The sequence below is a fragment of the Erythrolamprus reginae genome, chromosome 5 (genome assembly GCF_031021105.1).
Source record: "Erythrolamprus reginae isolate rEryReg1 chromosome 5, rEryReg1.hap1, whole genome shotgun sequence".
In the NCBI taxonomy this organism is placed as follows: domain Eukaryota; kingdom Metazoa; phylum Chordata; class Lepidosauria; order Squamata; family Dipsadidae; genus Erythrolamprus; species Erythrolamprus reginae.
The window spans coordinates 89,635,612-89,662,191 of record NC_091954.1 but is presented as its reverse complement, the minus strand read 5'-3'; the positions used below and the strand labels follow the sequence as shown (position 1 = coordinate 89,662,191).

At 38.2% G+C, this 26,580-nt stretch overlaps 1 protein-coding gene across 2 annotated transcripts; it reads left to right on the top strand.

The window, feature by feature from the left end:
* The first annotated feature begins 7,778 nt into the window (after nt 1-7,778).
* On the top strand, nt 7,779-25,323 carry CLRN1 (clarin 1). Of its 2 annotated transcripts, XM_070753449.1 has the most exons (4): nt 7,800-8,052; nt 20,530-20,709; nt 21,813-21,849; nt 24,027-25,323. In XM_070753449.1, exons 1-4 carry the CDS (start codon nt 7,800-7,802, stop codon nt 24,289-24,291), a joined length of 735 nt encoding a protein of 244 aa, XP_070609550.1. In that variant the 3' UTR covers nt 24,292-25,323. The 2 variants fall into 2 exon arrangements, with proteins under 2 accessions (XP_070609549.1, XP_070609550.1); XM_070753448.1 differs by lacking the exon at nt 21,813-21,849 and having other exon boundaries at nt 7,779-8,052; nt 24,026-25,323.
* The last annotated feature ends 1,257 nt before the right edge of the window (nt 25,324-26,580 follow it).

The following is a 26,580-nucleotide window of genomic DNA, read 5'->3' as shown; positions in this document are numbered from 1 at the left end:
AGACTCCCTGTCCAAATAGGGCCATGACTGGTGCACCAGACAAACCTGGGCAAACGCCCTCCTCGCCACAGCTAAGAGATGGTATACTAAAGTTACCTGTGGATCGAGGAGGACGCCCAAGTTGCGGACCCTCTCGGAGGGGTCAATAATCCCCCCAGGGTAATGGACAGACAGATGGGATATACAAATGACAAATATCAGGTTATAGCCATATTGTCACAGATAAAAATCTATCTGTGGTTGCTAACATTAGACAATTAATGACAAGAAAAGTTCATCTGTAAGAACATAAGAAGAGCCATGCTGAATCGGGCCAAAGCCCATTGAGTCCAGCATTCTGTGTCACACAGTGGCCCACCAATTGTACATGGGGATCTTGAGCAGAAAGAGAAGGCAAAACCCTCTCTTTCCCTTGACCCCCAACAAATGGTACTCAAGGGAATCCTGCCTGCATCAACCAACATAGAGGCGGCACATGGACATCCATTTCAATAACCACCAATACACTTGACATCCATGAATCTGTCTAATCCTGCCTTGAAGCTATCAAGGCTGGCAGCTGTCATGACCTCTTCTGGAAGTGAATTCCATAAACCAACAGCCGTCTGGGTGAAGAAATATTTCCATTTATTTGTCCTCACTTTCTTACCTATGAGCTTTAGGGAGTGCCCCCTCATCCTAATATTGTGTGATAGAGAAAATATATATATATATTTTCTCTATCCACCTTTTCTATCCCATGCATGATTTTATATACTTCTATCAAGTCACCTCTTAAACGCCGTCTTTCTCTGCAACAGAAGGGGACACCAGGAGCTGGTTATATATGCATCACTGGAAGTATTCAACTAGGTAGATACCATTCATGAATGTTTCAGGCCCATCAGATTTTACAGTTTCTCTATTGTCATCCGGCAGGATTTGGGGATCTTTTGGCTTTGCTTAACTGTGATTTTTAATTGCTTCACGCTGGTTGTGCTCCACTGTGCTCCACTGCAGATCACCTCTCACAGCTTCTTCCTCACCATATTTTAATTTGAATACACTTTGCAAGGGGTCCATTTTGAAATATGTTTTCTGTGCCAGCATCCATTTTTACAGCCATTTTAAAGTGACCCAGAAAGTAGCAACTTTGGTTTGTCTTTCTGACAGTCTCAAAATGGGTGAACAGTGCAGTCAGGCAGTAGGGAAAGCAAGTAGGATGCTTGGCTGCATAGCTAGAGGTATAACAAGCAGGAAGAGGGAGATTATGATCCCGCTATATAGAGCGCTGGTGAGACCACATTTGGAATACTGTGTTCAGTTCTGGATACCTCACCTACAAAAAGATATTGACAAAATTGAACGGGTCCAAAGACAGGCTACAAGAATGGTGGAAGGTCTTAAGCATAAAACGTATCAGGAAAGACTTAATGAACTCAATCTGTATAGTCTGGAGGACAGAAGGAAAAGGGGGGACATGATCGAAACATTTAAATATGTTAAAGGGTTAAATAAGGTCCAGGAGGGAAGTGTTTTTAATAGGAAAGTAAACAGAAGAACAAGGGGACACAATCTGAAGTTAGTTGGGGGAAAGATCAAAAGCAACATGAGAAAATATTATTTTACTGAAAGAGTAGTAGATCCTTGGAACAAACTTCCAGCAGACGTGGTAGATAAATCCACAGTAACTGAATTTAAACATGCCTCGGATAAACATATATCCATCCTAAGATAAAATGCATTCCTTTCATAGCCGGCTTGGAACCAGAATTTTCTTTTTCCATTGTACCAGTATTTTAGTGCCACTCAAGCATGTTAGTAGCCAAAAGATTAAATGGAAATTTAAGCCCCTGTAACATTTGTGCTGTGCATTTTTCTCTTTAAAAACCTTTCAAATGTTGTTTGTTTTTCTTTAATTCTGGGAAAAGATCAATTTTGTAATTCCACCATGGGGGTGGTAGATTGTATAATTGGTCCACACTCTTTGTATATCTTTTAAATAGTATCATAATATTTGAAGCTTAAAAGAATATGCTTTTCAAATCTTTATATTTTACAAACAGAAATCCAGGAAGGAATGAAAAAAATTACCGGTACCAACCAAAACTGTATTCAACCTAAAAAGCCACACATGCAGATGGTGACAAAAATACTCACATTAATTCATGTTTTATAAGTTAATAATATGAATAGATATAAGTAAATCAGCTATACTCTCATTTCTTCTATAGATTCCTCTATGAATACATTATAGATTTATCTCCTTTTAATATATATATATATATACTCTTTTATAATGAAAGGTAAGGTATTAGCTATATTAATTGAATTTTTTTAGATATGTATATTGTATATTGTTTTGATATGTTGTGCACCGCCCCAAATCCTTGGAGAGTGGTGGCATACAAATCCAATAAATAAATAAATAAATAAATAAATAAATAAATAAATAAACAAACAAATAAATAAATAAATAAATAAATAGAAAGAAAGAAAGAGAGAACAAAAGAAAGAAGAAAAAGAAAGAAATAAAGAAATAAAGAAACTAACCATCATTAAGGGTTGTACCTTATGATTCTTGATGAACTTATCTTTTCTTTCATGTACACTGAGAGCATATGCACCAAGACAAATTCCTTGTGTGTCCAATCACACTTGGCCAATAAAATTCTATTCTATTCTGTTCTGTTCTAATAATACATTAATAATAAAATCCATTATATAAGAATAATACCTGTTCTTAATGATGGAGCATAATTTGAAACAATAGATAAAATATATTATAAGATTATGTTCTAATACAGCTACATGCAAAAACTTGATTTAGGAAAGCAATTACTGTTCATAAAGTATAGCTTTTTAATTTAGAGCTCTATGAAATCTTCGCACCTGACAGATTACATAAATATTCATTTAACTTTTTAATTAGTACATTCAATCTCTGAATAGGTTCCTACTGTGCCTATACAGGGTTTCAGTCACTTGAATGCTGGGTTGGCTAATTCTCCAGTTGGGATTGTAGCATTTTATATTTCAATATCACATCTCTTTTTTAGGGCAATTTTTAAAAATCCCATTATCATCAGTTTTTATTTTATTGGCTCCGATTTCCTTCTACTATTTCCATTCACTTATGTGCATGCAGGTAGTCCAAACAATTCTCTTAGTCCAAATGCTTCTAAGGTTTTAATACAAAGACTTTATTTTCAAATATTTCTGACATCACAGTGTCAGGAGTCAGGACCAATTTTTATTGCTAAATCTGGGATTCAAAACTAAGAAATTAGTGAACTGTATTCATTTCTTTCCACACATGCACAGAACTATGTGTGTCATAAACTTTAAATGAAATTTTCATTACAAAAGTGTCATTTGATATTGTCAAAACAACTGTGCATTTGGTTAAAATATGTTGGGGAAATGGTCACGTGAAAGAAACAATGATTCATACTTTATGGAAATGTCAAAATTAAGGAAGTAGATTATAACACTTCCTGGTTGTATTGAGGAAACTAATTATCCTCTATTCCTAGTGAATTCATGTATACTTTCATGTTGTTTTCTTGACTGAAGTACAAAATCTGATTACAAGAACAAATAAGGTGGCTTTTCAAGTTCCCAGTCTATCCTATAACTCTGACTTCTATCACTTCACTATGAATCTCCTCTATACCACCATTGATTGTTTCTTCATTGCTTATTTGACCCCTATGACAATCGTTAAGTGTTATACCACATTATTCTTGACAAATGTATCTTTTTCCTTATGTACACTGAGAGCATATGCACCAAGACAAATTCCTTGTGTGTCCAATCACACTTGGCCAATAAAAATTCTATTCTATTCTATTCTATTCTATTCTATTCTATTCTATTCTATTGTTTGTCTGCTACTGTTTAGGGTGATCCTAAACAAAAGGTCACATGATGGATACTTATACCTAAAGAGCTCTCCAGTTTTAAATCTGAATGTCCTTGATGCTTAAGGACAGAAGGGGATGCCTTGTTTATTTATTTATTTGTTTGTTTGTTTGTTTGTTTTTTTGTTTATTATTAGAGTTGAAAGGGGCTTTGCAGGCCATCAAGTCCAATCCCCTGCTCAAGCAGGAAACCACCCTAGGCAGATGGCCATCCAATTTCCTTTTGAATGTGTCAAGTGATGGGGCATTCACAACCTCCGCTGGCAGGCTGTTCCACTGGTTGATTGCTCTCACTATCAGAAAGTTCTCCCTTATTTCCAGGTTGAAACTCTCTTCGGTCAGCTTCCATCCGTTGCTTCTGGTCTGGCCCTCTGGTACCCTGGAAAATAGTGTGACCCCCCCTCTTCTCTGTGGCAACCTTTCAAATATCTGTATACTGCTATCATGTTTCCTCTGGCCCTCCTTTTTGCTAGACTATCCATGCCCAGTTCTAGCAATTTCTCTTTGTATGTCTTGGTTTCCAGTTCCCTTATCATTTTGGTTGCTCTTTTCTGTACTTTCTCTAGAGTTTCAATGTCCTTTTTGTAGTGGGGTGACCAAAATTGAATGCAGTACTCTAGATGTGGTCTGACTAGGGCATTATAGAGTGGTATTAGTACCTCTTTAGTCTTAGAGTGCATGCCCCTGTTGATGCAGCTTAAGATTGGGTTGGCTTTTTTAGCTGCCACTGCCCATTGCTGGCTCGTATTTAGTTGGTTATCCACCAAAACTCCTAGATCTCTCTCACAGTCGCTGCCGTTAAGTGTGGTTTCTCCCAATTTGTATGCGTGCCTTAGGTTTTTCTTATCTAGGTGTAAGATTTTGCTTTTTTCAACATTAAATTTCATTTTGTTAATTTGAGCCCACAGTACTAATCTATCTAGATTTTTCTGTATTTTGAGCCTATCCTCTGGGGTATTGACTACCCCTGCCAACTTGGTCTAAATTTATTTTCTATTTATTTATCTAATTTATTAGTATAAATTGGCCAATAAATTAATCCCAACTTTTGAAGGATCACATCATTACACTACCAACAAAATTGTTGCTGAAGATCATAGAATGGTATATGTAAAAGGAAAAACACCGGGCTACCTGTTACATACACTACTATACTGAGATATGATTTCTGGCGTAGGATAGGGATCACATGAATATACCATGTTTCCCCGAAAATAAGACACTGTCTTATATTAATTTTTGCTCCAAAAGTTGTGCTACGTCTTATTTTTGGGGGTGCCTTATATTTCTCAAATAAGACAAATTCACAGGCAGAAAAGCTGACACCCCAAAGAAAGTGTACCGTATGGTACACTGATTATGGTATGGTACCTGTCAGTATGGCACCCACACACACAAATGACGGCACTTATATGGTACAACTCCCGCTATTGCAGCTTCCGGCCACCAGAGGAACTACAGTCTACACACTGTAGTGAAGACTGTAATGGCGGTGAGACACCAGCAGACTGTGTCTGCTGTACTGGACGGTACAAAGCGATGGAATGGGCCAGCAGGGGACGCCACATTATTACGGTACCACTATGAACAGCTTTGAATGGTACCGTATGTTTTTCCACTGTACCGTATGTAAACTTGACTACGCCTTATTTTTGGGGGGTGCCTTATATTAGCAAATTCTGCAAAACCTCTGACATGCCTTACTTTCAGGGTACGTCTTATTTTCGGGGAAACAGAGTAACATTCTGAGGAAATAACAAAAAATGATTATTGAGACATGAAGGGACCATATTTAGATTCAAGTTGTGAAAGGCTGCATCTTCTCTTTTTGAAGCTTTTGAAATGCTAGCCTGGAAATTAAAGATAAATTTATGCTTTCTCTTCTATCAGTTGAAAAGGTTGATGTGAAATTAGATTTTGGAAATGAATTAACATGTTAACATGCACTAGACTCCATCCACATTTTAAAAAGAAAATGTAGAGAAATAAATCTTTGCTGGAACAAAATGTCCTCAGCCATAGGATGGACAATCACCAGATTCAGCCTAATTTCTCTACTATGTGTTTGTTGCAACCTTTATAGCTCCAAATGTTATACAATTTCTTTATAGAAATTTCTTCTATACCTATCACCACTAAGGGCAAAAAATGTACATGGACGTTCCATTACAGCATTCCAAATATTAGTCAGTTATTTTGAGGGGGGGAGAAGAAAATATTTGGAATCAGCCTATTATTTCTAGAACTCTGAACATATAAACATAATTGTTGATATGAATAACCTGCTTAGAGTTGAAGTCTGTGTGTAAGAATTGGTGCAAGTTCTCTTCCCACTACCCACTTCTTACAATATATATGAGGAAAGAACAAGGCAGCAAATTACACATTGAAGGATAATTATATGTGCATAAATTAATTAAGAATGCCATAGTTGAATTATTCCAGAAAGAGAGAATGAAAGAAAGAATTCATATATATTGCTTCGTACTACAACATGCATTTAAAGATGATTTGCCCTTCTCGGAATTCAGAAAACTGTTCTACAAATGCCAGGTTTTACATAAACCAATTTCAAAGCACCATTAAAGAACAGGTATGTATGTGCTATACACAATGTTCTACCTATTATTTTACTCTTCTTCATTTCCAGTGAGAGATTTACAATGAGTAAGTAAGAAGTGTATCTTTTATGATATTTGGCAGAAAATATATACTTCGTGGGAAACAAGGAAAAAGAGATAAGTGTGTTGTTATATTATTTTGCATACAGTATTTGAATTTAGTATTAGAACTGTGTAAGATGGTAATTACTAGTACAGTATAATCATAATTTTTTTCTTTTCTTAAAACCTTTCTCTTTTTTACATATATCTTTACAAGTTTTGATATAGATTTAGATTCATTATATTAAAATTGACATTTTTATCTTATATACCTATATGTATTTTATAGACATTTTTTTTATTATTATTATGATGATGACTTCTACTCTGAGTGGAGCGACTGCAGCTCCACTAAATGTTGTATGTTTTGTTTGACATGTCTGTTATTTTGAAAAATCAATAATATATATATATTTTTAAAAAGAGGTGCATCTAAAAGCTACAAGCTTTGAGTTCAATTACCGTAGTTGATTCTATTGCACAATTGAAAATAGTGAAATCATTGCCATTGACAAACAAGGGGTTAGAGGGATAATAAACAATTCTATTTAACGGAACGAGAACATTTAGATGTACAGTATTTAACTAGAACATTTAACTATGAAATTGCTTAATTTAAAAAGTTGCTTGAATTAGCGTAAATATTAACAAAGAGAGTGTTTTCATCTCTTTGCTGGCACCTAAAGGTCATCTGGAATTTTGCAGATAATCCTTGTTTGAAAGAAAGCGCTCATCCAGTTGAATGGCTTTGTGACAAGTAGTAAAATGGTCATTACTGATTGTCCATTCATATTCCCAATCTGAGGATAAAATAGAACAATGTCAGCCTTATCTTAATAACAACATTAAGCATACATAATAGGCCTTGTATCATCTGCCTGAATGACATTTTAGTGCTATGCAAAGATAAAATGTTAAAATCTGAATATTTTTATTGCGTTCTTCCTGATTTAAATTTAAGCATTATTTTTCCCCTCTCTGTACAGAGCGGCTAACTTAATCCAAAGGCCAGGTCTCATTCTGGAATTTTCAGTTCACCCAATCAGACAAAGGCTATTAAAAACAAACAAACCCAAAGAGGGCACTCATCAAATTACACGGAGGTTTCCATCTGTTACATTAACCTTTGTTCTCAAGTAACATTGAGAAGGGATGCTGCAAAATCTACCTTACTAAAGGTTTCATTTGAAATTGTATTTTCACGTTTTTCTGCATGCCTCATCTCGGATTATATATGCCAGCCCAACAGAAGAAAGTTGTTTTCTGCATAGCTGGTGTGTTCAGTTTTGCTTGTGCTCTGGCCATTGCAGCAGCTATAGGAACTCAGCTATGGATCCAAGGGAAAATTCTTTGCAAAACTGGAGCATTGCTGGTTAATGCTACTGGCCATGAATTAGATAAGTTTATTGGTGAAATTCAGTATGGACTATTCTATGGGGAGAGGGTTAGACAATGTGGCCTTGGAGGGAGACCTTTTCAGTTTTCATGTAAGTAACAATGACAATCTGAATTATTTAATACTTTGTGCATGCTATCATGGTCTGACAGACAAAGTAAATGAGCTTCCTCCTGTTTCCTCTGAAAGATTTACAAATGGGAAATGCAAAATTATAGTGCTGTAATATATATGTTATAATCTATCATTTTTTAAAATTGATTTCTGTTTGATACGCCTATACTATATTATATATCTTTACACAGGATAAGACAGACTCAACCTATAGAGATTTGCATGAAAGTAACATCCATAGGGCATTTTTTTTCTATATACCTTTGCAGAAAATTATAATGTTAACTTCTGAGCTGCTTTCTCCTCTCCCCCCTCTCCGTATACCTTTGTCTTCTGTTTTAATCTGCTTTAAAAAAGTGGTAAGACATGCAAGGAGAACTGGAATGAATCTTTCTTTAGTTTCAATAGACGTAGAAAATGAGAACTAAACACAATAGGGCAATCCCTTTTATACAGAAAGAAGCATAGTTGTCTTAGACCCATAGAAGTGTAAATATAAGATGAGCCTCCATAAACTAATGCAGTTTAGTATTTTAAAAAGAAAGATGGATTCAGTTCCAATAGATTTATTTGTAAATTGGAATACTACCTTAAATGGAGAAATAAAATATTGGTTGTGCTGCTAACCACTGCCATTCTTGATAGACACAAAATGAATTATACTTTGGAATGCATCAGTTTGTCTTCCAGCCCAAAATATTGTTAAGGCTGCCAGTCACAGAGCTGACTTACTTAAGCATCACACAAATCATGGTTCTGTAGACAACAGCTCATAACATGTCACCTAAAGTTTATTTTATTTTATCAGCAAGAATTGGCAGGCAATCTGCAGAGAAGCAGTTCTGACTGGTCCAAATAACTTGTGATAATCTAAAATATTTGCAGTGATGGTAACCATATTCATTCAAGATATTGACAAAAACAGCCTTGCTAATTAAATTCTACAGCAAACAGTTTATAAACTTTTTTTCTCAAAAAGTTCTCTTTATTCCTTTCTGCTGCAATTTGAAGATCTACTTTTCAAAATTGCAGGCTGCTTTTAATTTTATGAATGCTGTTATAAAAAATGAAACAGCAACTAGATGTTGTTTTTACTAGAATCAACTTGCTTAATTAACATTCCATCTCCATGAACTGTTCTATTAAGGGTATATGAGATAAATTGGAGACATTGCCTTTTACTGAGCCTTACTCTTCCGATACAGTTGTGTGAAAGAGAATAGTTTGGATGAATTGGATTGGTGAGAAAAACACAAACCCACAAGTCACCTTTCGAAGATTTCAATAATCCAATTAAAGTTTGCTGTGTTTGAATTTGAAGATTTATTTCAATAATCCAATTAAATTTAATTACAGTTTGCTGTGTTAGTGTAATACAAACTTTGGTTTATATACAACTGAAACATAATCTAATATTTTTACTGATGCCAGAATTCAGATTTAGTTTAAAATGAGGCAAACTAAATAAGCTTGATTTTATATTACACCTGGAATTCTTAAGATTAAGTGTTTGGTTATGACAGGTAAAAAGCATCCTAAGAATAGAAAGTGTTCATCTCTTGTAATATGAGAGCTTGGTTACTAATTCATTAAATGCAAAATGGTGACCAATCTGGATTCAGGCAACAAGGTAAGTTTCATGTTTTTGTTAAAAAAGCATTGATGACAATATAATTGTAACTTGAACATGCCTCTTAAACAGATGCTTCACTGGTGGTGCAAATAAAGCCTCTTTTTTTCACCCAGTATAAACCAAAGGGGATGGTATTGCTTTGCTGTTATGTGGCTACTCTAGCCAAATAAGACCTTGCTAAATGGGGCAGAAGAGAAATATTCTTCATATGCAGTGGGGTATGCTTCAGAAATTATTAAGAAATTCAGTCTTGCACTGGCATTCACTGAAAAGTGAAGAGCCTCCGTGGTACAATGGTTAGAGTGCAGAATTGCAGCCTATTTCTGCTGATCACTGGCTGCCAGGGGTTTGGCAGATCGAATCTCAGTAGGATCAAGTTTGACTCAGCCTTCCAGCCTTCCAAGGTCGGTAAAATGAGGACCCAGGTTGTTGGGGGCAATAGCTTACTCTCTGTAAACCACTTAGAGAGAGCTGTAGAGCTCGGTGACACGGTATATAAGTCTAAATGATAAATGCTATAAAAGCTGCCTGCAGTTTTCTGTTCAAGGCAGGCAACAGTGTCACTGCTTTTAAAGATCACATGCACTCTGATAAGTGGATTCCTTAAAGCTACAGCAGCAATTCAACCTCACATAGAAATTTTGAACAAGTACTTCTTAAACTTGGCCATTTTAAGATGTGTGGACTTCAATTCCCAGAATTCCTCATGCCGGCAAGGGTAGTTGAAGTCTACCCATCTTAAAGTTTGAGAAACACTGTTTTAATAGAGAGCTTGCATTCACACAAAGTACAAATCATTTCCAAAATGTACACTAATCCAAAGTATGCTTCAATAAGACTAGCAATTTACAGAGACTAGATTATGGGTAGTCCTTGATTTATGACTACAATTCCAATAGATCAAAAGTTCTATTGCTAAGACATTTGTTAAGTAAATTTTGCCCAATTTTACTACCTTTCTTGCCACAATTGTTAAATGAATCACTGAAATTACGGTAAGTTATTAAGTAAATCTGGCTTCCCATTCTCTTTGCTTGTAAGAACATTACAAAAGCTGATCCCATGGCCCCAGGACTCTGTAACTATTCAACTAGACAAATACTACCACTACTGGCTGATGGTGGTTGCCCAGATTTCACTGCAAATTTTCTACATCTACCAGGAGACATTAAAAATTAAGTCTGATGTTTTTTGACTGCAAAGCAGAAGTTCTTTTACTTAGTTACATCCTTTGATTGGAGATGCTACAGAACGAATTCCTGTTGAGGAGACATAGGTGTTGGAAAGAAGCAGAAACCTCTGAAGGAACATGTTGAATATTGGAGATACTCCTGTCATTATAAATGAGCCTAAAATTATTTTAATAGATTTTAATAAAATTGAGTTATTTTAATGGAATTTAGGCATTGTTTTTGCCAAGTGATTCATTATACAAGGGAACAGCAATTTCATTGTCTTCAAATAACTGGCCTCTGGATCCAAAACTAACCACAGTTTTTGTCTATCACATCAGCTTTTTAAGCTATAGGATACCCTCAAAAGTCATACAAATTGTGCATATAAAGGAAAGTAAAAGCTTACCAAATATACTGTTTACAAAGAATAATTTTATTGATACACAAAGGCTATAATAGTTATTGCAAGTTACATTATGTTCATATAAATAGTTGCTTTTTATCGAACAGAAATTATTTATTTATTTATTTATTTTATTTATTAGATTTGTATGCCGCCCCTTTCCGTAGACTCGGGGCGGCTCACAACATAATAAAACAATTCATAACAAATCTAATAATTTACAATTTGAAATTTAAAGTAGTTAAGAAAACTCCATTTTTAAGCAGACATACCTACAAACATACCATACATAAATTATATAGGCCCGGGGGAGATATCTCAATTCCCCCATGGCTGACGACAAAGGTGGGTTTTGAGGAGTTTACGAAAGGCAAGGAGGGTAGGGGCAGTTCTAATCTCTGGGAGGAGCTGGTTCCAGAGAGTCAGGGCCGCCACAGAGAAGGCTCTTCCCCTGGGGCCCGCCAACCGACATTGTTTAGTTGACGGGACCCGGAGAAGGCCGACTTATTAAGGTAAAAAAAATTGCTTATACCTTTTTCTGGAGTGTTTAATCTGTGAACATTATTGCTTGATGCTCCAAAAATAATCAGCCATCATATCTATATCCCACCTACCTTGATACTGTGCCTCCATGACCTTCAAATCTTGGTGGAATTGCTCACCCTGCTCATCACTGACTGCACCAAGATTTTCCAGGAAGTTAGCAAGATGCCTATGTAAAAAATGCAATGTGATGCTCATGTTGCCTAATTAACTATATTGTATATATAATCTGTAGAGGAAAAAACTTGATGTGGTAGAAGAAAACTAACTACAGTTTTGAAACCAGCATGCCTAATTAACTATAAAAAAAGTTCAAAAATCAAACTCAACAGAAATTGTGTTACAAATTGTTCCCCAGTGTTATTCAGACTATTAGTTCGTTTGGATCCAAAGCTTGGTTTCTCTTCAGTTGTAGGAGGCCCATTTTAAGCAGCAGGGATAGTCCAAGGCAGCGGTAGGCTATGAACCGGAACGCTAAATTGCATTCGCTGCCGCGGCTTGTAAGTTCCTGCGATTTTGCTGCTGAACCTGTAGAGGAAGTAAAATCGCGCATGGAACCACAGGTGTGCCCCTGTTTCGGTGAGGTTTTTTTTCTTCCACGCATACTGAAACACGGGCACACCTGTGGCTCCATGCGCGATATTGCTTTCTCCACAGGTGCAGCAGCAAAATTGCACTGGCCCCACAAGAACTCACAAGCCACTGTGGCAAACACAATTTAGCATTCTGGCTCATAGCCTACCACTGGTCCAAGGCCAGGGATGCACAGCGCTGACTTTACAAGCCTGTGCAGAGACACAAAGCTTAATGGACATTCAGTGTTATTAAATCCTGGCACCAAGACTTCATGGCCCTGCTTCCATGGTCACCAGACCGCAAGATCCGGCCTTGACCAGATAGTGTATAATTCTGGAATGGGAACTATTCATTCTGAAAGCCAGTGTTAGTCTAAACAATCTGCAGCTGTTTGAAAATTCTCCCTTCCTTATTTATCAAAGGAACAGTGAAAAACAAGTAAGTTAAATATAGCTTGGAATGAACTCAAAACTTCTAGGATTTCCATAAATGTGAAGGAGAAATTAGAATATAGATAGGGCTTGATTGTCTGTATCCTAATTGGGACCAGAATTTTAATTGCTAAGCAAGGCAGTTATTAAGTGAATCATGCTTAACTTTACAGCTTTGTTGTTGTTAAGCAAATTATTGCAATTGTTAGGTGAACCATGTGATCATTAAAGCCTACTCTCCTTTTAACTTCACTCATCATAACTGTTTAATGTAATTAAAACGGTCATAAGTACAATTGTCAAGCACCCAAAGTTTGACCACAAGACTGTGGAGATACTACAGTGGTCATATCTGCAAGGACCAGACATTAGTTGCTTTCTTCACTGCCATTGTAACTTCAAACAGTCACTAAATAAATGGTTGCAAGTCAAGGACTACTTGTAGGTCAGTAAACTCATCAAAATGCAAAGGTGTTCCATATTGCAACTAGAGATACATGTGAGAAGAAAAAAATCAAGTTCTAAACAGGCAAATTAGCTAATGTTGTTACTTATATTTATTTGACATCATTTCTAAGCAACACCTAATAAACACTGGGTTGCAAACAGTAAAGCAAACAGTAAAACAAAACACAGCAACAGTGCAATTAAAGCAAAGCACCAATGATGCCATAATATTCTTTTAGGGTTTATGCTATTTGCTCTACAACTACTTTTCAAAAAAAATATTGTTTGATGCTTTGGGGACAGCAGCAAATTTATGCTATAGTCCATCTGTATCCACTGAAACTGGTAAGCAACCCATGGTTCTAGGATCCAATCCAGCCTTCATATGCTGTAGGGCAATATGATCAAACACTAGAGGGATAAATGAATATCTCTTCTAAACGTGGAGTTTTGATTGGCTCATTTACAGAAAACTGGATAAAGCATACATATTATATGTGTGTGTGTGATGTGTACAATAGATAGAAAAAGTGTGCCTCTAATGCAATATATATATATATAATCCTTCTTTCCTTGGATTGCTTGTACATAACTCTCACACTACTTACTAGAGCCTACAAAACTTATGCCAGACCCATTCTCGAATACAGCTCATCTGTCTGGAACCCACACCACATTTCAGACATCAACACTATCGAAAACGTCCAAAGATATTTCACCAGAAGAACCCTTCACTCCTCCACTCGAAACAGAATACCTTACAAAAATAGACTAACTATCCTGGGTCTTGAAAGCTTAGGACTGCGGTGCCTAAAACACGATTTAAGTATTGCCCACAAGATCATATGCTGCAATGTCCTTCCGGTCAACGACTACTTCACCTTCAACCGCAACAGCACAAGAGCATGCAACAGCTTCAAACTTAATATGAACCGCTCCAAACTTGACTGTAAAAAATATGACTTTAACAATCGAGTTGTCGATGCATGGAACTCATTACCGGACTCTGTAGTGTCAACTCCCAACCCCCAACATTTCTCCCTTAGACTCTCCACGATTGACCTCTCCAGGTTCCTAAGAGGCCAGTAAGGGGCGTACATAAGTGCACTGATGTGCCTAACGTCCCCCATCCAATTATCTTTCCTTTTCTCATATATCTTATATATTCTCACCCTCTCATCTACTTCTCTTCTTTTTTTACTTACTATCCCTATACTGTATATACTACTTAATGTCTATTTTCTTCCATATATATTGTATATTGGACAAAGAATAAATAAAATAAAAATAAAATAAAAAATAACTTACATTGTTTTATATTAAAAACAGATGTATGTACTGAAGTCCTTGGCACCAGAAAAGTGTGATAGAAACATAGAAGACTGACGGCAGAAAAAGACCTCATGGTCCATCTAATCTGCCCTTATACTATTTCCTGTATTTTATCTTACCATGGATCTATGTTTATCCCAGGCATGTTTAAATTCAATTACTGTGGATTTACCAACCACATCTGCTGGAAGTTTGTTCCAAGCATCTAATATTCTTTCAGTAAAATAATATTTTTTCGTGTTACTTCTAATCTTTCCCCCAACTAACCCCAGATTGTGGCCCCTTGTTCTTGTGTTCACTTTCCTATTAAAAACAGTTCCCCCCTGAACCTTATTTAAAATCCTCTAACATATTGATTAACATATTGACATAGTGATTAATCTAGGGACAGCAGAAAGCAATGATGGTGTAAAATAGTGGTAGCATTTTCTTTCTGCCCTTTTTCTGAATTTGTTTTTTTGGCACTGTAGCTTTAAGGCGGCAAATTCCCATGAATGGTTTAACAGTGTTTTTATCATCCCTTGCAGCACCACTTATGCAAACTCTATTGAAGTCCCTGGTGATGGTACCATTTACTTACGCTAGCTGTGTTTGCATATTAGTGCATTGAGTCCCTGTGTGTCATGCTTGAGAAGAAAAATGAAATCATCTGCCCTTTTTTAGCCCTGTTCTCCAATTAAATGTTTTTCCTATTAGCCACTATATTTTTCTTTAATTGTAAAATGAATTTGCTCTGCCTGTAAAACTCATACAGGCTCAGAGAGAGCCTTCTGCTTGGTTTCCTCTGACTTTTGTCAGTTTCTGGGTCAGCAGTTCATTCTCTAAAAGGCCATCAGCATTCAGATTTATTCCTCCTGGTTTAAAGTGGTTTTGCTTCTAGGGCAACATTGTTGCAGGATTAAATTTTATTAGATGGCCAGCTATAAATTTAAATGATATACAGTATACAAAAATTTAAATGCAGAAAAAAGAAAGGAATAAGTGGTTAGTGTGGCATGATGTGAAACCTAAATATTGCAATTGCTAAAAAAAAATATTCTCATACTAGCTATCAAAACAATCATCATTTTGTAATTTACATGTACACTATGCATATTTTTGCACAATATGCACTGTAGCTCACTACAGATTTATTCATGACTCACCAGCATAGCCTTCCATAATCTATAACTGCATAAACTAGGTTTATATGTTGCTTTAATTGTGTGATAATACTACAGATGCCACAATGTGTGGTAATCTAAATTCTAGCTTGGTATGGTGGGAGAAAGTACAAATACATTTAGAATGCCAAATTCTTGAAGTCAGTTTATTTTATTTTATTTTATTCATTTTGGAAGGGACCTTGTCGGTCATCTAGTCCAGTGTTTCCCAACCTTGGCAACTTGAAGATATTTGGACTTCAACTCCCAGAAAAATGGCTTCTTGTTACAAACTTTTCTACTTAAGAACCTGGTCATGGAACAAATTAAGTTCATAAGTAAAGGTACCACTATACTGATTCTTCAATCATAATCAAGACATGCAAATTATGACAATAAATTGGTGGGACAGTTTGCCTTCAAAAGTTGTGGGTGCTCCATCACTGGAGGCTTTTAAAAAGAGACTGGACAATCCTTTGTCTGCAATGAAATAGTCTATTGCTTGAACAGAAAGTTGGACCAGGTCTCTTCCAACTGTTTTTCCATTCTGTACTAGCAGAAATAAATAAAACAAATAAAGTCACAAAATGTATCTATTGTGGGTAAGGATAAACAAAAGGGGTTGGACTAGATCAGTGTTTCCCAACCTTGGCAACTTGAAGATATGTGGGCTTCAACTCCCAGAAGTTCCCAGCCATTTTTCCCATAGGAATCAATGTACAAACACCACAGGGAGGGTGGTCCTGTTTCTTCCCAGGAGATTCCTAGAGAGGCCCCATGGAGGCTTCTCCCCACCTTATCTAGCCCTGTTTCCTGCAAGGATATTCCTACAGAGGCCCCACAGAGGCTTCGCCCTGCCTTTTCCTCCCAGGAGATTCCTACAGAGGCCCCATGGAGGCTTCTCCCTGCCTTTTCAGGTTAGTTTCAGAGGCTCAGGGTTGTAAGTGGAAAATGGTTCTTGAGAAGAGGGGGAAAATCTTGAACACCTGGTTCTTATCTAGAAAAGTTCGTAGGTAGAGGCATTTGTAAGTAGATGTACCACTGTATATGATTCTGCAATCATATATTGATTGAAGATTATTATTTATTAAATTTATTAAATTTGTATGCCTCCCCTCTCCGTAGAAGAATGAAGAAGCGGTAGTATAGTGATATTGGCTGCCAATTAGTTTCCAGACACAATTCAAAGTGTTGGTCATGACCTACAAAGCCCTACATGGCATTGGACCAGATTACCTCTGAACCGTCTTCTGCCACACGAATCCCAGTGTCTGATCAGGTCCCACAGCGTTGGCCTCCTCAGGGTCCCATCAACCAGACAATGTCTGTTGATGGGACCTAGGGGAAGAGCCTTCTCTGTGGGGGGCCCAGCCCTCTGGAATCAGCTCGCCCGGAGATTTACACTGCACCCATCCTTGTTGCCTTCCGAAAAAGTTTAAAGACTTATCTATGCTGCCAGGCCTGGGGTCATTAGATCTCCCCACCCCCCCACCCCCGACCAACAAGTGTTTTAGTGGGTTTCACGGAGTGAATAGTAATGAATGTTTTTAATTATATTAGAACTTTTTTGGTTTTTTAATTACATTAATTGGATTCAGATGTATTGTTGTTTTCTTTGATATGTTGTGAGCCGACTCGAGTCCTCTGAGAGGGGAGGCATACAAATTCAATAGATAGATAGATAGATAGATAGATAGATAGATAGATAGATAGATAGATAGATAGATAGATAGATAGATAGATATTTACTTAAAGAAGATGCTGCACTTCAACATAAACTAAATCTCCCAGAAACTTATAAATCAAATATGGGGGGAAACAGCAACAGAAACAATTCTCAGAACAAGGAATTGTGAGAAAAACGAACAAAATGGTGTCACACAAATCTTTTGGGGGAAAGAGCATATGTGTAACAACTATTTCTTCACTTAGCACCTGTCATGTCTCTTGAAGAGTAAAAGCTTGGAGACAAAGCTTCGATAATGATCTGACATGTTCAGGCAGGCTTGTCAGGGAAAGCATTGTCCTTCTGATAACGGGATCCAAACTTACACAGATTTTAGAGATTAAAAATAGGACAGGACATTGAATTGCACTTGTAAATGGAAAAGTAATTAATATTTTTACACCAGTATGGGTAACTATCTAATTTGCAATATTTTAGACTAGAGCTTTATTTCAAAATAAGGGAATATTGTGGAAATCTGTATTTTAAGCCCAATAGCACAGTCTACTGAACCATTACTCCCCCGGCAAATTATATATTAAGATGAAGTGCATGAATCTCAAGCCAGTTGATAGAATTAGAGAATTCAAATGGAGTTGTAGATAATTTATATCATGTGTGCTATATAAATTTATTTGCAGTACCTACATTGCTTTTTCTCAGCATGTTTTAACCACAGCCAAGCAATCCTAAGGAGTTATTAGCACCAGTTTAATCATACCCCTGTGAACTAGGAGCAGTTATCTTGCATTCTACAAATCATTCTAAAATATCTGTTGTGGCTAAGTCAGCAGAGGTATTTAAAAATCAGCTGAAAGATTAACCCACAAACTATTCTGCCTAAGTAGTTATCTACTTGTACATCGCCTTTAGAGCCATTATTTGACTGTATGTATTTTAGATAAATAGTACATTTCTTGCTATATATTAATATACAATGTGATTAGTAAGGCTGAACCCAATTAGGATATGAATCACAAACAAAAAGTCATGATCTATGGAATGCATGCTGTATTGGGTCCCGCCAAACAATGTCATTTGGCGGGACCCAGGAGAAGAGCCTTCTCTGTGGCGGCCCCGACCCTCTGGAACCAGCTTCCCCTGGAGATTAGAACTGCTCCCACCCTCCTTGCCTTTCGTAAAGTTCTTAAGACCCATCTCTGCCGTCAGGCATGGGGGAACTGACACATCTCCCCCGGGTCTAAACAGTTTATACATGGAATGTTTGTGTGTGTGTTTGCTTTTAATAATGGGGTTTTTAGTGTTTTTTAAATTATTAGATTTGTTTTTATATTGTTCTTGTTATTGTTGTGAGCCGCCCCGAGTCTACGGAGAGGGGCGGCATACAAATCTAACAAATAATAATAATAATAATAATAATAATAATAATAATTTAAATCATTTGGTAATTAAACTATACAGGTTGTCCTCTTACAAACATTCAATGAGTAACCATTCAAAGTTATAAAGTTGTAAAAAGTGACTTATCACTGGTTTTTTGTTTTTTGCCTTTAGGACAGTTGCAGCATCCCTGTGGTCATGTGATCAAAATTCAGATGCTTTGCAACTGGCATGTATTTATGACAGTTGCACTGTCCTGGGTCATGGGAATACCTTTGGCAACCTTCTGATAAGCAAAATCAATGGAGAAGCCAGATTCCCTTAATAACCATCTTACTTAACTTAACAACTGCAGTGATTCATTTTATTTTTTATTTTATTTTATTTATTTTGTCAAAAAATTATAGGGTGATAATTTGTACAAATAAAAAATTAGTACAAATAAAAAATTAGATAAGTAATGATAAAAAGTAACAAAAGAAGGCAATAGGACAGGGACGGTAGGCACAGTGGTGCGCTTATGCACGCCCCTTACAGAAAGGGGGAGAGGTCAGTTGTAGATAGTCTAAGGTTAAAGGTTTTGGGGTTAGGAGTAGAAACCACAGAATCAGGTAGTGTTTTCCAGGTGTTGATTACTCTCTTGCTGAAGTCGTATTTTTTGCAGTCAAGTTTGGAGCGGTTGACATTTAGTTTAAATCGATTTTGTGCTTGTGTGTTGTTGCGGTTCAAAATGAAGTAGTCGTTAACAGGTAGGACATTTTGGTATATGATTTTATGAACTATAATTCAGTTAACCATTGTGGCAAGAAAGCGAGCATGTTAAGTGAGTGATACTCCAGTTGACGACATTTCTTGCCACAGTTTTTAAGTAAATCATTGCTGTTATATGAAGTTACATACCAGGTTGTTAAGAGAATTTGGCTTCCCCATTGACATTGCTTATCAGAAGTTTGTAAAAGATTATCACATATCCCCAGGTAACTATAACCATCCTAAATATGAGTTAGTTGCCAAGGATCTGAATTTTGATCATGTTACCATGGATATGCTGCAAGAGTTGTAAGTATGGGGCAATGGTCATGAATCATTTTTTTAAGTGCCATTGTAACCTTAAATGTTCACTTAATGAACTATTGTAATTTGAGGAATACCTGTACACTATATAATGGACAGTAACCTAGAGAAAATAAATAATATTGCCCGTAGGTGACTCTGCTACTGAATACAAATGTTGGGACTGAAGTCTAGGCCTTCTAGGAGACACCATACCTTAGGAAATATAAGCAACACATGTGAAATATGCTAATTGGCGGATTGATGTGCCTCAGTCAGGTTTGAATATATGAGCTTTGTTCCAGTGATGAAACAAAAGGAACGTAAATGATACCAAACTACATTTAATTTGAAAACCTTTCTCGGAAAATAGATATGTATTAAAACATCAACATTGATAACGTGCCCTTTATTGTATCAGTTTATACATTATATCTTCATATAGTTGTCTATTTTATCTATTTAATTTTAATCCTCAATCATAAATAAGTTACAAAAACATCTTGCTTTGTTTATCAAGATTCCTCCCGCGTTGATAGTAATCCCCGGTTCCAGCCACAATGACACAACACGCAATGACACAGATAAATGAATGAATATTTTTCTGCATTATTTTTTCAGATTTTATCAATAAATATTTTCCCTCTGTTAGTTTTTCCAGAATTATTCAAAATTATGCCTGCAAGTATCCATGTAAGTGTCATCCTCTTTTGCTTGGCATTATTCGTCTTTGCACTGATCGCAACTGGCTTCTTCATGTACAATGCATTTGGCAATCCTTATGAAACCTTACATGGTCCATTAGGACTCTACCTGTGGAGCTTCATTTCAGGTAAGTCCAGTAATACTTTGGCACGTAAATGGCATTTACCAGATTCTCATGAAAGATGAGGTGGAAAGTTATTCAAAGTATGTTCCCAAACATTTTTTTTGCTGGTTATTCATTTTTACATTAAAAAAAACAGATTCTTTTTCCTTTTAAACTGTTGTTTTCTTCTTAATATGTTGTCTTCATCACACGCAATCTAACTTGATATTTTGCTAAGAAAATGACTCCAATTGTGATTGTTACAGCCTCAACATCTCCATCTAGTGTGAGCAATCATCCTTGCCTTTCCCTTCCTTCTATTTTTTTTTAATATGGGTAATGGATTCACATAGTGACTAGACTCTCAATTAAGAACAATGCTTGGATTGTGAGATTTTAGCAACAGTCAAAGAAGGACTGGTCCTGAACAGTTAACCCACTATAGCCCTGATTGAAGTTGAGAGTTTGAAATGCTATAAACATTTAAAATAGCTATAAAAAGTTACATGTGCTAGAGATTAAAATGTAATTTTATACCCAACAATTTTACAAAATGAACACAATAGCTTATATAAAATTGGCAAAGTACAAAACTAGGCAAGACACAACACTATAAACTGGCAGGCAAAATCCAATTTGAATTTAAAATGAACATTGATTTAAAAGAAACCAATGAGTTATATAACTTCAAAATGGTTTTTCATTATTTAAACTTTACAACACCTGCTTTAGAAGGCATATATTGATTAATGATTCTTGCACATTCGTCATGGAAATCAGAAAGCTTTCCACTTGCACAACAATCAGCCACACTATACCTTACCATGATCTGAATAATCCTTCATTTCCACGTGCATGTAAATCCTTGAGTACATATGTATACAGACAGGGATCAATCCAAGGCAAGAATTGGTATTGCGAATGTGAGTCTTCACTTATTGATTATAGCCTACACACTGGGTCCATCTGGGAAAGAATTACCACATCCAGGAGAAACAGTAGGATTTTTTTTTATCAATCTAGGCCCAAATATCCATTCCTGCTTGGATTCAGTCGAAATCCATTGAAATCCAGACAATTACAGCTTCCAGACACTAGGGCAGGTCTATGCAATCTTTTGGACCAAGTTGTACTGTGGGGAGCTAAAAAACATCATCTACAGGGGAAAAACTTCCTTTCTGAAGACTCTTTGAACAGAGATTTGGCATACATAGCACATTACACTCCTATTTTTGCTCTTAGGAGAAAAGGCTATTTATGACTATATCAAGCAACAGGGGATAGAATTAACTCAACAAGCACACTTGCTTTACAAGCAGTGGGGAAGAGATAGTTCAACAAATATTACCATTCAAACAGATTAATAAGTTTTATTTTTCATGCACAAACAGATTTGGGGGAGCTTTGTTTAATTTATAAAGAAGCAAAACGCTAGAGTTAGCATGTTCATCCTTTAATACATGAATTTAATACATGGATTAAATTCATTTTAATCCAAGCAATTACCAAATACAGTGATCCCTCGATTAGCACGGTCTCGATTAGCGCGAAACGCTGCAACGCGGTTTTTCAAAAAATATTAATTAAAAAAATAAAATATTAAAAAATAAAAAATAAGTCCACGCTAGTTCTCTCTCTCTTTCTCTCCCTGTTGCCGGCGTGGTATATGAGAGAGAAAGAGAGAGGCAGAGGTCGGGCGCATTACCGGGAGGTGGAGGCGGCGTGGGGACGCTGGGTGCCGGGGACACCGAGGAGGGGGTGGACGTCAACTGCGGGCGGGAGGAAAGCGAATGCCACGGGGCTGGGCTCGGCTCCCCCCTCGGCTCCGCCCCTTACCAGCCCCGCCGCGGAAGGCTCCATTCTGTTCCCTGAATGGAGACCGCCGGCCGCTCAATCGGGCCGGCAGGGAACAGAATGGAGCCTTCCGCGGCGGGGCTGGTAAGGGGGGGAGCCAAGGGGGGAGCCGAGCCCAGCCCCGTGGCATTCGCTTTCCTCCCGCCCGCAGCCGACTGATCGTGGGCTCCTTCGCAACCTCGGAGAGCTTCCTGGTTTTCGTGAGCTTTCATGCCCTGGAAGCTCTCCGAGGTTGCGAAGGAGCCCACGATCAGTCTCGGCTGCGGGTGGGAGGAAGGCGAATCCCCCGTGGGCTCTGTTACATCTTCCGCTGCCAGCCAGGCCATGCTGGCGGCAGCGGAACAATCGCTGGCTGTCAACTTTTCTTTTTAAAACTGGGCAGGAGCTGACTTGCCTCCCCAGTGCTAAAAAGAAAAGTTGACAGCCAGCGCTGCGACTGACGGAATGCTGAGCCTCCCGTTTTCTCTCCCCCCCCCCCTCGCCCCTTCGCCTCCCTGTGTTCCTAGGAGAAGTGCTGGGGATTGAGGCAAGACAGACCTTCTGCTCCTCACCAGCACTTCTCCTAGGAACAAAGGGGGGCGAAGGGGCGAGGGGGCGGAGAGAGAACGGGAAGCTCAGCATTCCGTCAGCCGCAGCGCTGGCTGTCAACTTTTCTTTTTAAAACTGGGCAGGAGCTGACTTGCCTCCCCAGTGCTAAAAAGAAAAGTTGACAGCCAGCGCTGCGACTGACGGAATGCTGAGCCTCCCGTTCTCCCCCCCCCCCCACCTCGCCCCTTCCGGTTTCGGCGTTCGGCAACGGAGTCCGGCGCTGGGGCCATGCGGGGCCGCTCATCCAGGGGGGCGTGGACTGGCAAGCGGCAAGCGGCAAGTGATCTGGCGGGAAGACCAAGGGAAGGTTCCTTCAGCCGCCCAACACCTGATCCGCTCCGCAGCGCGGCAACGGGGAAACCCCATCTTCGGCTCCTCGCTGCTTCCGCGCTGCGGAGCAGATCAGCTGTTGGGCGGCTGAAGGAACCTTCCCTTGGTCTTCCCCGCCGCCCACACGCAAACTCCACCATCTGCGCATGTGCGGCCATGAAAAAAATGGCGCACATGCACAGATGGTGTTTTTACTTCCGCATCCAGTATAACGCGGAAATCGGTTAGCGCGGGAGGTCTTGGAACGTAACCCCCGCGCTAACCGAGGGATCACTGTAGAGCAAAAAACTGAATCTGTAATATGAAGCTGGCAGGCTACACAAACCAGGTGAAACTCAGTGGAGTGTGGATTTCAAACAGATATATTTAGAGAAAAGGTGAAGACGAAATGGAGCAAAATCAAGTTATAATTATCAGTTCTTATTAATTATTGCATTCAACTGGGACCCAACATCTTGAAGAAAACAGACAGAAGACTAATTTATAAAAGTTGAAATCTAACAACAAATGTTGTAGAATTAGGTTGAAAAATTAACCAATATTAATTTTGCATTTCTTTCTTTTTCAGTTTCTTGCGGCTTTCTTATTTTGATACTGTTTTCTTCAGAAGTGAAAATCCACCACCTCTCTGAGAAAATAGCTAATTATAAAGAAGGAAGTTTTATTTTTAAAACTCACAGTGAGCACTTTGCAAAATCCTTCTGGATCATCCTGGTGTGCTCATTAGTACACATTATGAACATTCTGCTTATACGCCTGGCTGGATTTGAATTTCCTTTTTCAAAGTCAAAAAATTCTGAGGCACCAAATGGAGCAGTGGATATAATGTACTAAACATACTTTAAATCTTTATTTATGCAAATAATTCATCTTGGCTCCCCTCCCCCCCAAAAAAGATGCAAAGAATACACATATTTAAAAGGATGATTGTTACAAGTGTAGTTTAAGGCAGAAATATACACAAGCTACCAGCAAACAGAATGCAGTAAGAGCTTTATTCATTAACATCGTTTTCATTAGATTATCATTTTTCATCACAGCAATACAAAAAAATACATGAAACAGGACACATACAGCCATCCATAACAGAACCAGTTTATTTCCTGTTTACAAATTATGTTGAACAGTGTTAGTTCAGAAGCATGTCAATTCATACTTTGAAATATATTTGAACTATGTGCCGCTATCTCAGTTTTCATTTCAAAGAACTAAGAATTAAAATTGAAAACATGTAGCCGTAAACCATAATTTCAGCAGCAAATCATGCAGATTTTAAAAACTGATCTAATGAAATTTTTAGAGATGCAAACTTGTGTGAAAAAACAAGAATGAATCAACATTTCCAATAGAAATAAAAAGTGCCATTTTGAAATCAGACATTACAATTGGCATCCAGTATTTTCAACTCCCCTCGCAGGAATTCTTTTCACAAAAGGAGAGTTTATTCATAAATGAGTTTACTCATAAGTCAAGCAGCTTCTATTCATTGACTACATCTATTGTGTGCCATCTTGTGTTATTTCTATTCTATAGGAAAACATTTCTGTTAGAAATTAATGTTCTATAATTACTTCCTAACTGAAATACTTTTTATGAACTACCAAAGATGTTTGTACGGTCTATTTAATATCATATTTGAGAGTGCTGGGCCCCTATATAGTAAACTATGCATAGAGCAAAGTTGTCATATTTTTCTTTCCTTATTAAAGTATTTATTTTAGTTTTCACCGATATCCTTTAGTTTTGGATCTAATCTTTCTCATATGCTTCATAAATAAATCTCTTATGCCCTATACTTCAAATAATTGTCATTACAAAAAATGTTCAAAACAGAAGAAAATAAAATATCTGTGTTGGAACTGATTCTAACTCATCTTGTATATTAATATTATTTGTAACAAGAAATTTTAATTATTGTATCTCTGACATTTTTATCTTATTTTTGTTTTGTCCTATTATTCCTGAAGTGGACAAGGCCATTGGAGCTGTGAGTTCCATCACCTGTTTACTGGATCCGTGTCCCTCCTGGTAGGTCTCGGCCAGCAGGGAGGTGACACGGAGCTGGGTCCAGGAGATTACCAACGCTTCCTTGGGGAGGGGAGTTTTTCCAACACTCTATAAAGAAGCGCTCGTGCGCCCCCTCCTCAAGAAGCCTTCCCTGGACCCAGCCGTACTTAATAACTATCGTCCAGTCTCCAACCTTCCCTTTATGGGGAAGGTTGTTGAGAAGGTGGTGGCACTCCAGCTCCAACGGTCCTTGGAAGAAGCCAATTATCTAGGTCCCCAGCAGTCGAGTTTCAGGCCCAGTTACAGCACGGAAACTGCTTTGGTCGCGTTGATGGATGATCTCTGGCGGGCCTGGGACAGGGGTTTATCCTCTGTCCTGGTGCTCCTTGACCTCTCAGCGGCTTTCGATACCATCAACCATGGTATCCTTCTGCACCGGCTGGAGGAGTTGGGGGTAGGAGGCACTGTTCTCCAGTGGTTCTCCTCCTACCTCTCTGGCCGGTCGCAGTCGGTGTTAGTGGGGGGTCAGAGGTCGGCTCCGAGGTCTCTCCCTTGTGGGGTGCCTCAGGGGTCAGTCCTCTCCCCCCTGCTATTTAATATCTACATGAAACCGCTGGGTGAGATCATCCAAGGACATGGGGTGAGGTATCATCAATACGCTGATGATACCCAGCTTTACATCTCCACCCCATGTCCAGTCAACGAAGCAGTGGAAGTGATGTGCCGGTGCCTGGAGGCTGTTGGGGCCTGGATGGGTGTCAACAGACTCAAACTCAACCCGGATAAGATGGAGTGGCTGTGGGTTTTGCCTCCCAAAGACAATCCCATCTGTCCATCCATTACCCTGGGGGGGGGGGAATTATTGACCCCCTCAGAGAGAGTCCGCAACTTGGGCGTCCTCCTTGATCCACAGCTCACATTAGAGAACCATCTTTCAGCTGTGGCAAGGGGGGCGTTTGCCCAAGTTCGCCTGGTGCACCAGTTGCGGCCCTATCTGGACCGGGACTCATTTCTCACAGTCACTCATGCCCTCATCACCTCGAGGTTTGACTACTGTAATGCTCTCTACATGGGGCTACCTTTGAAAAGTGTTCGGAAACTTCAGATCGTGCAGAA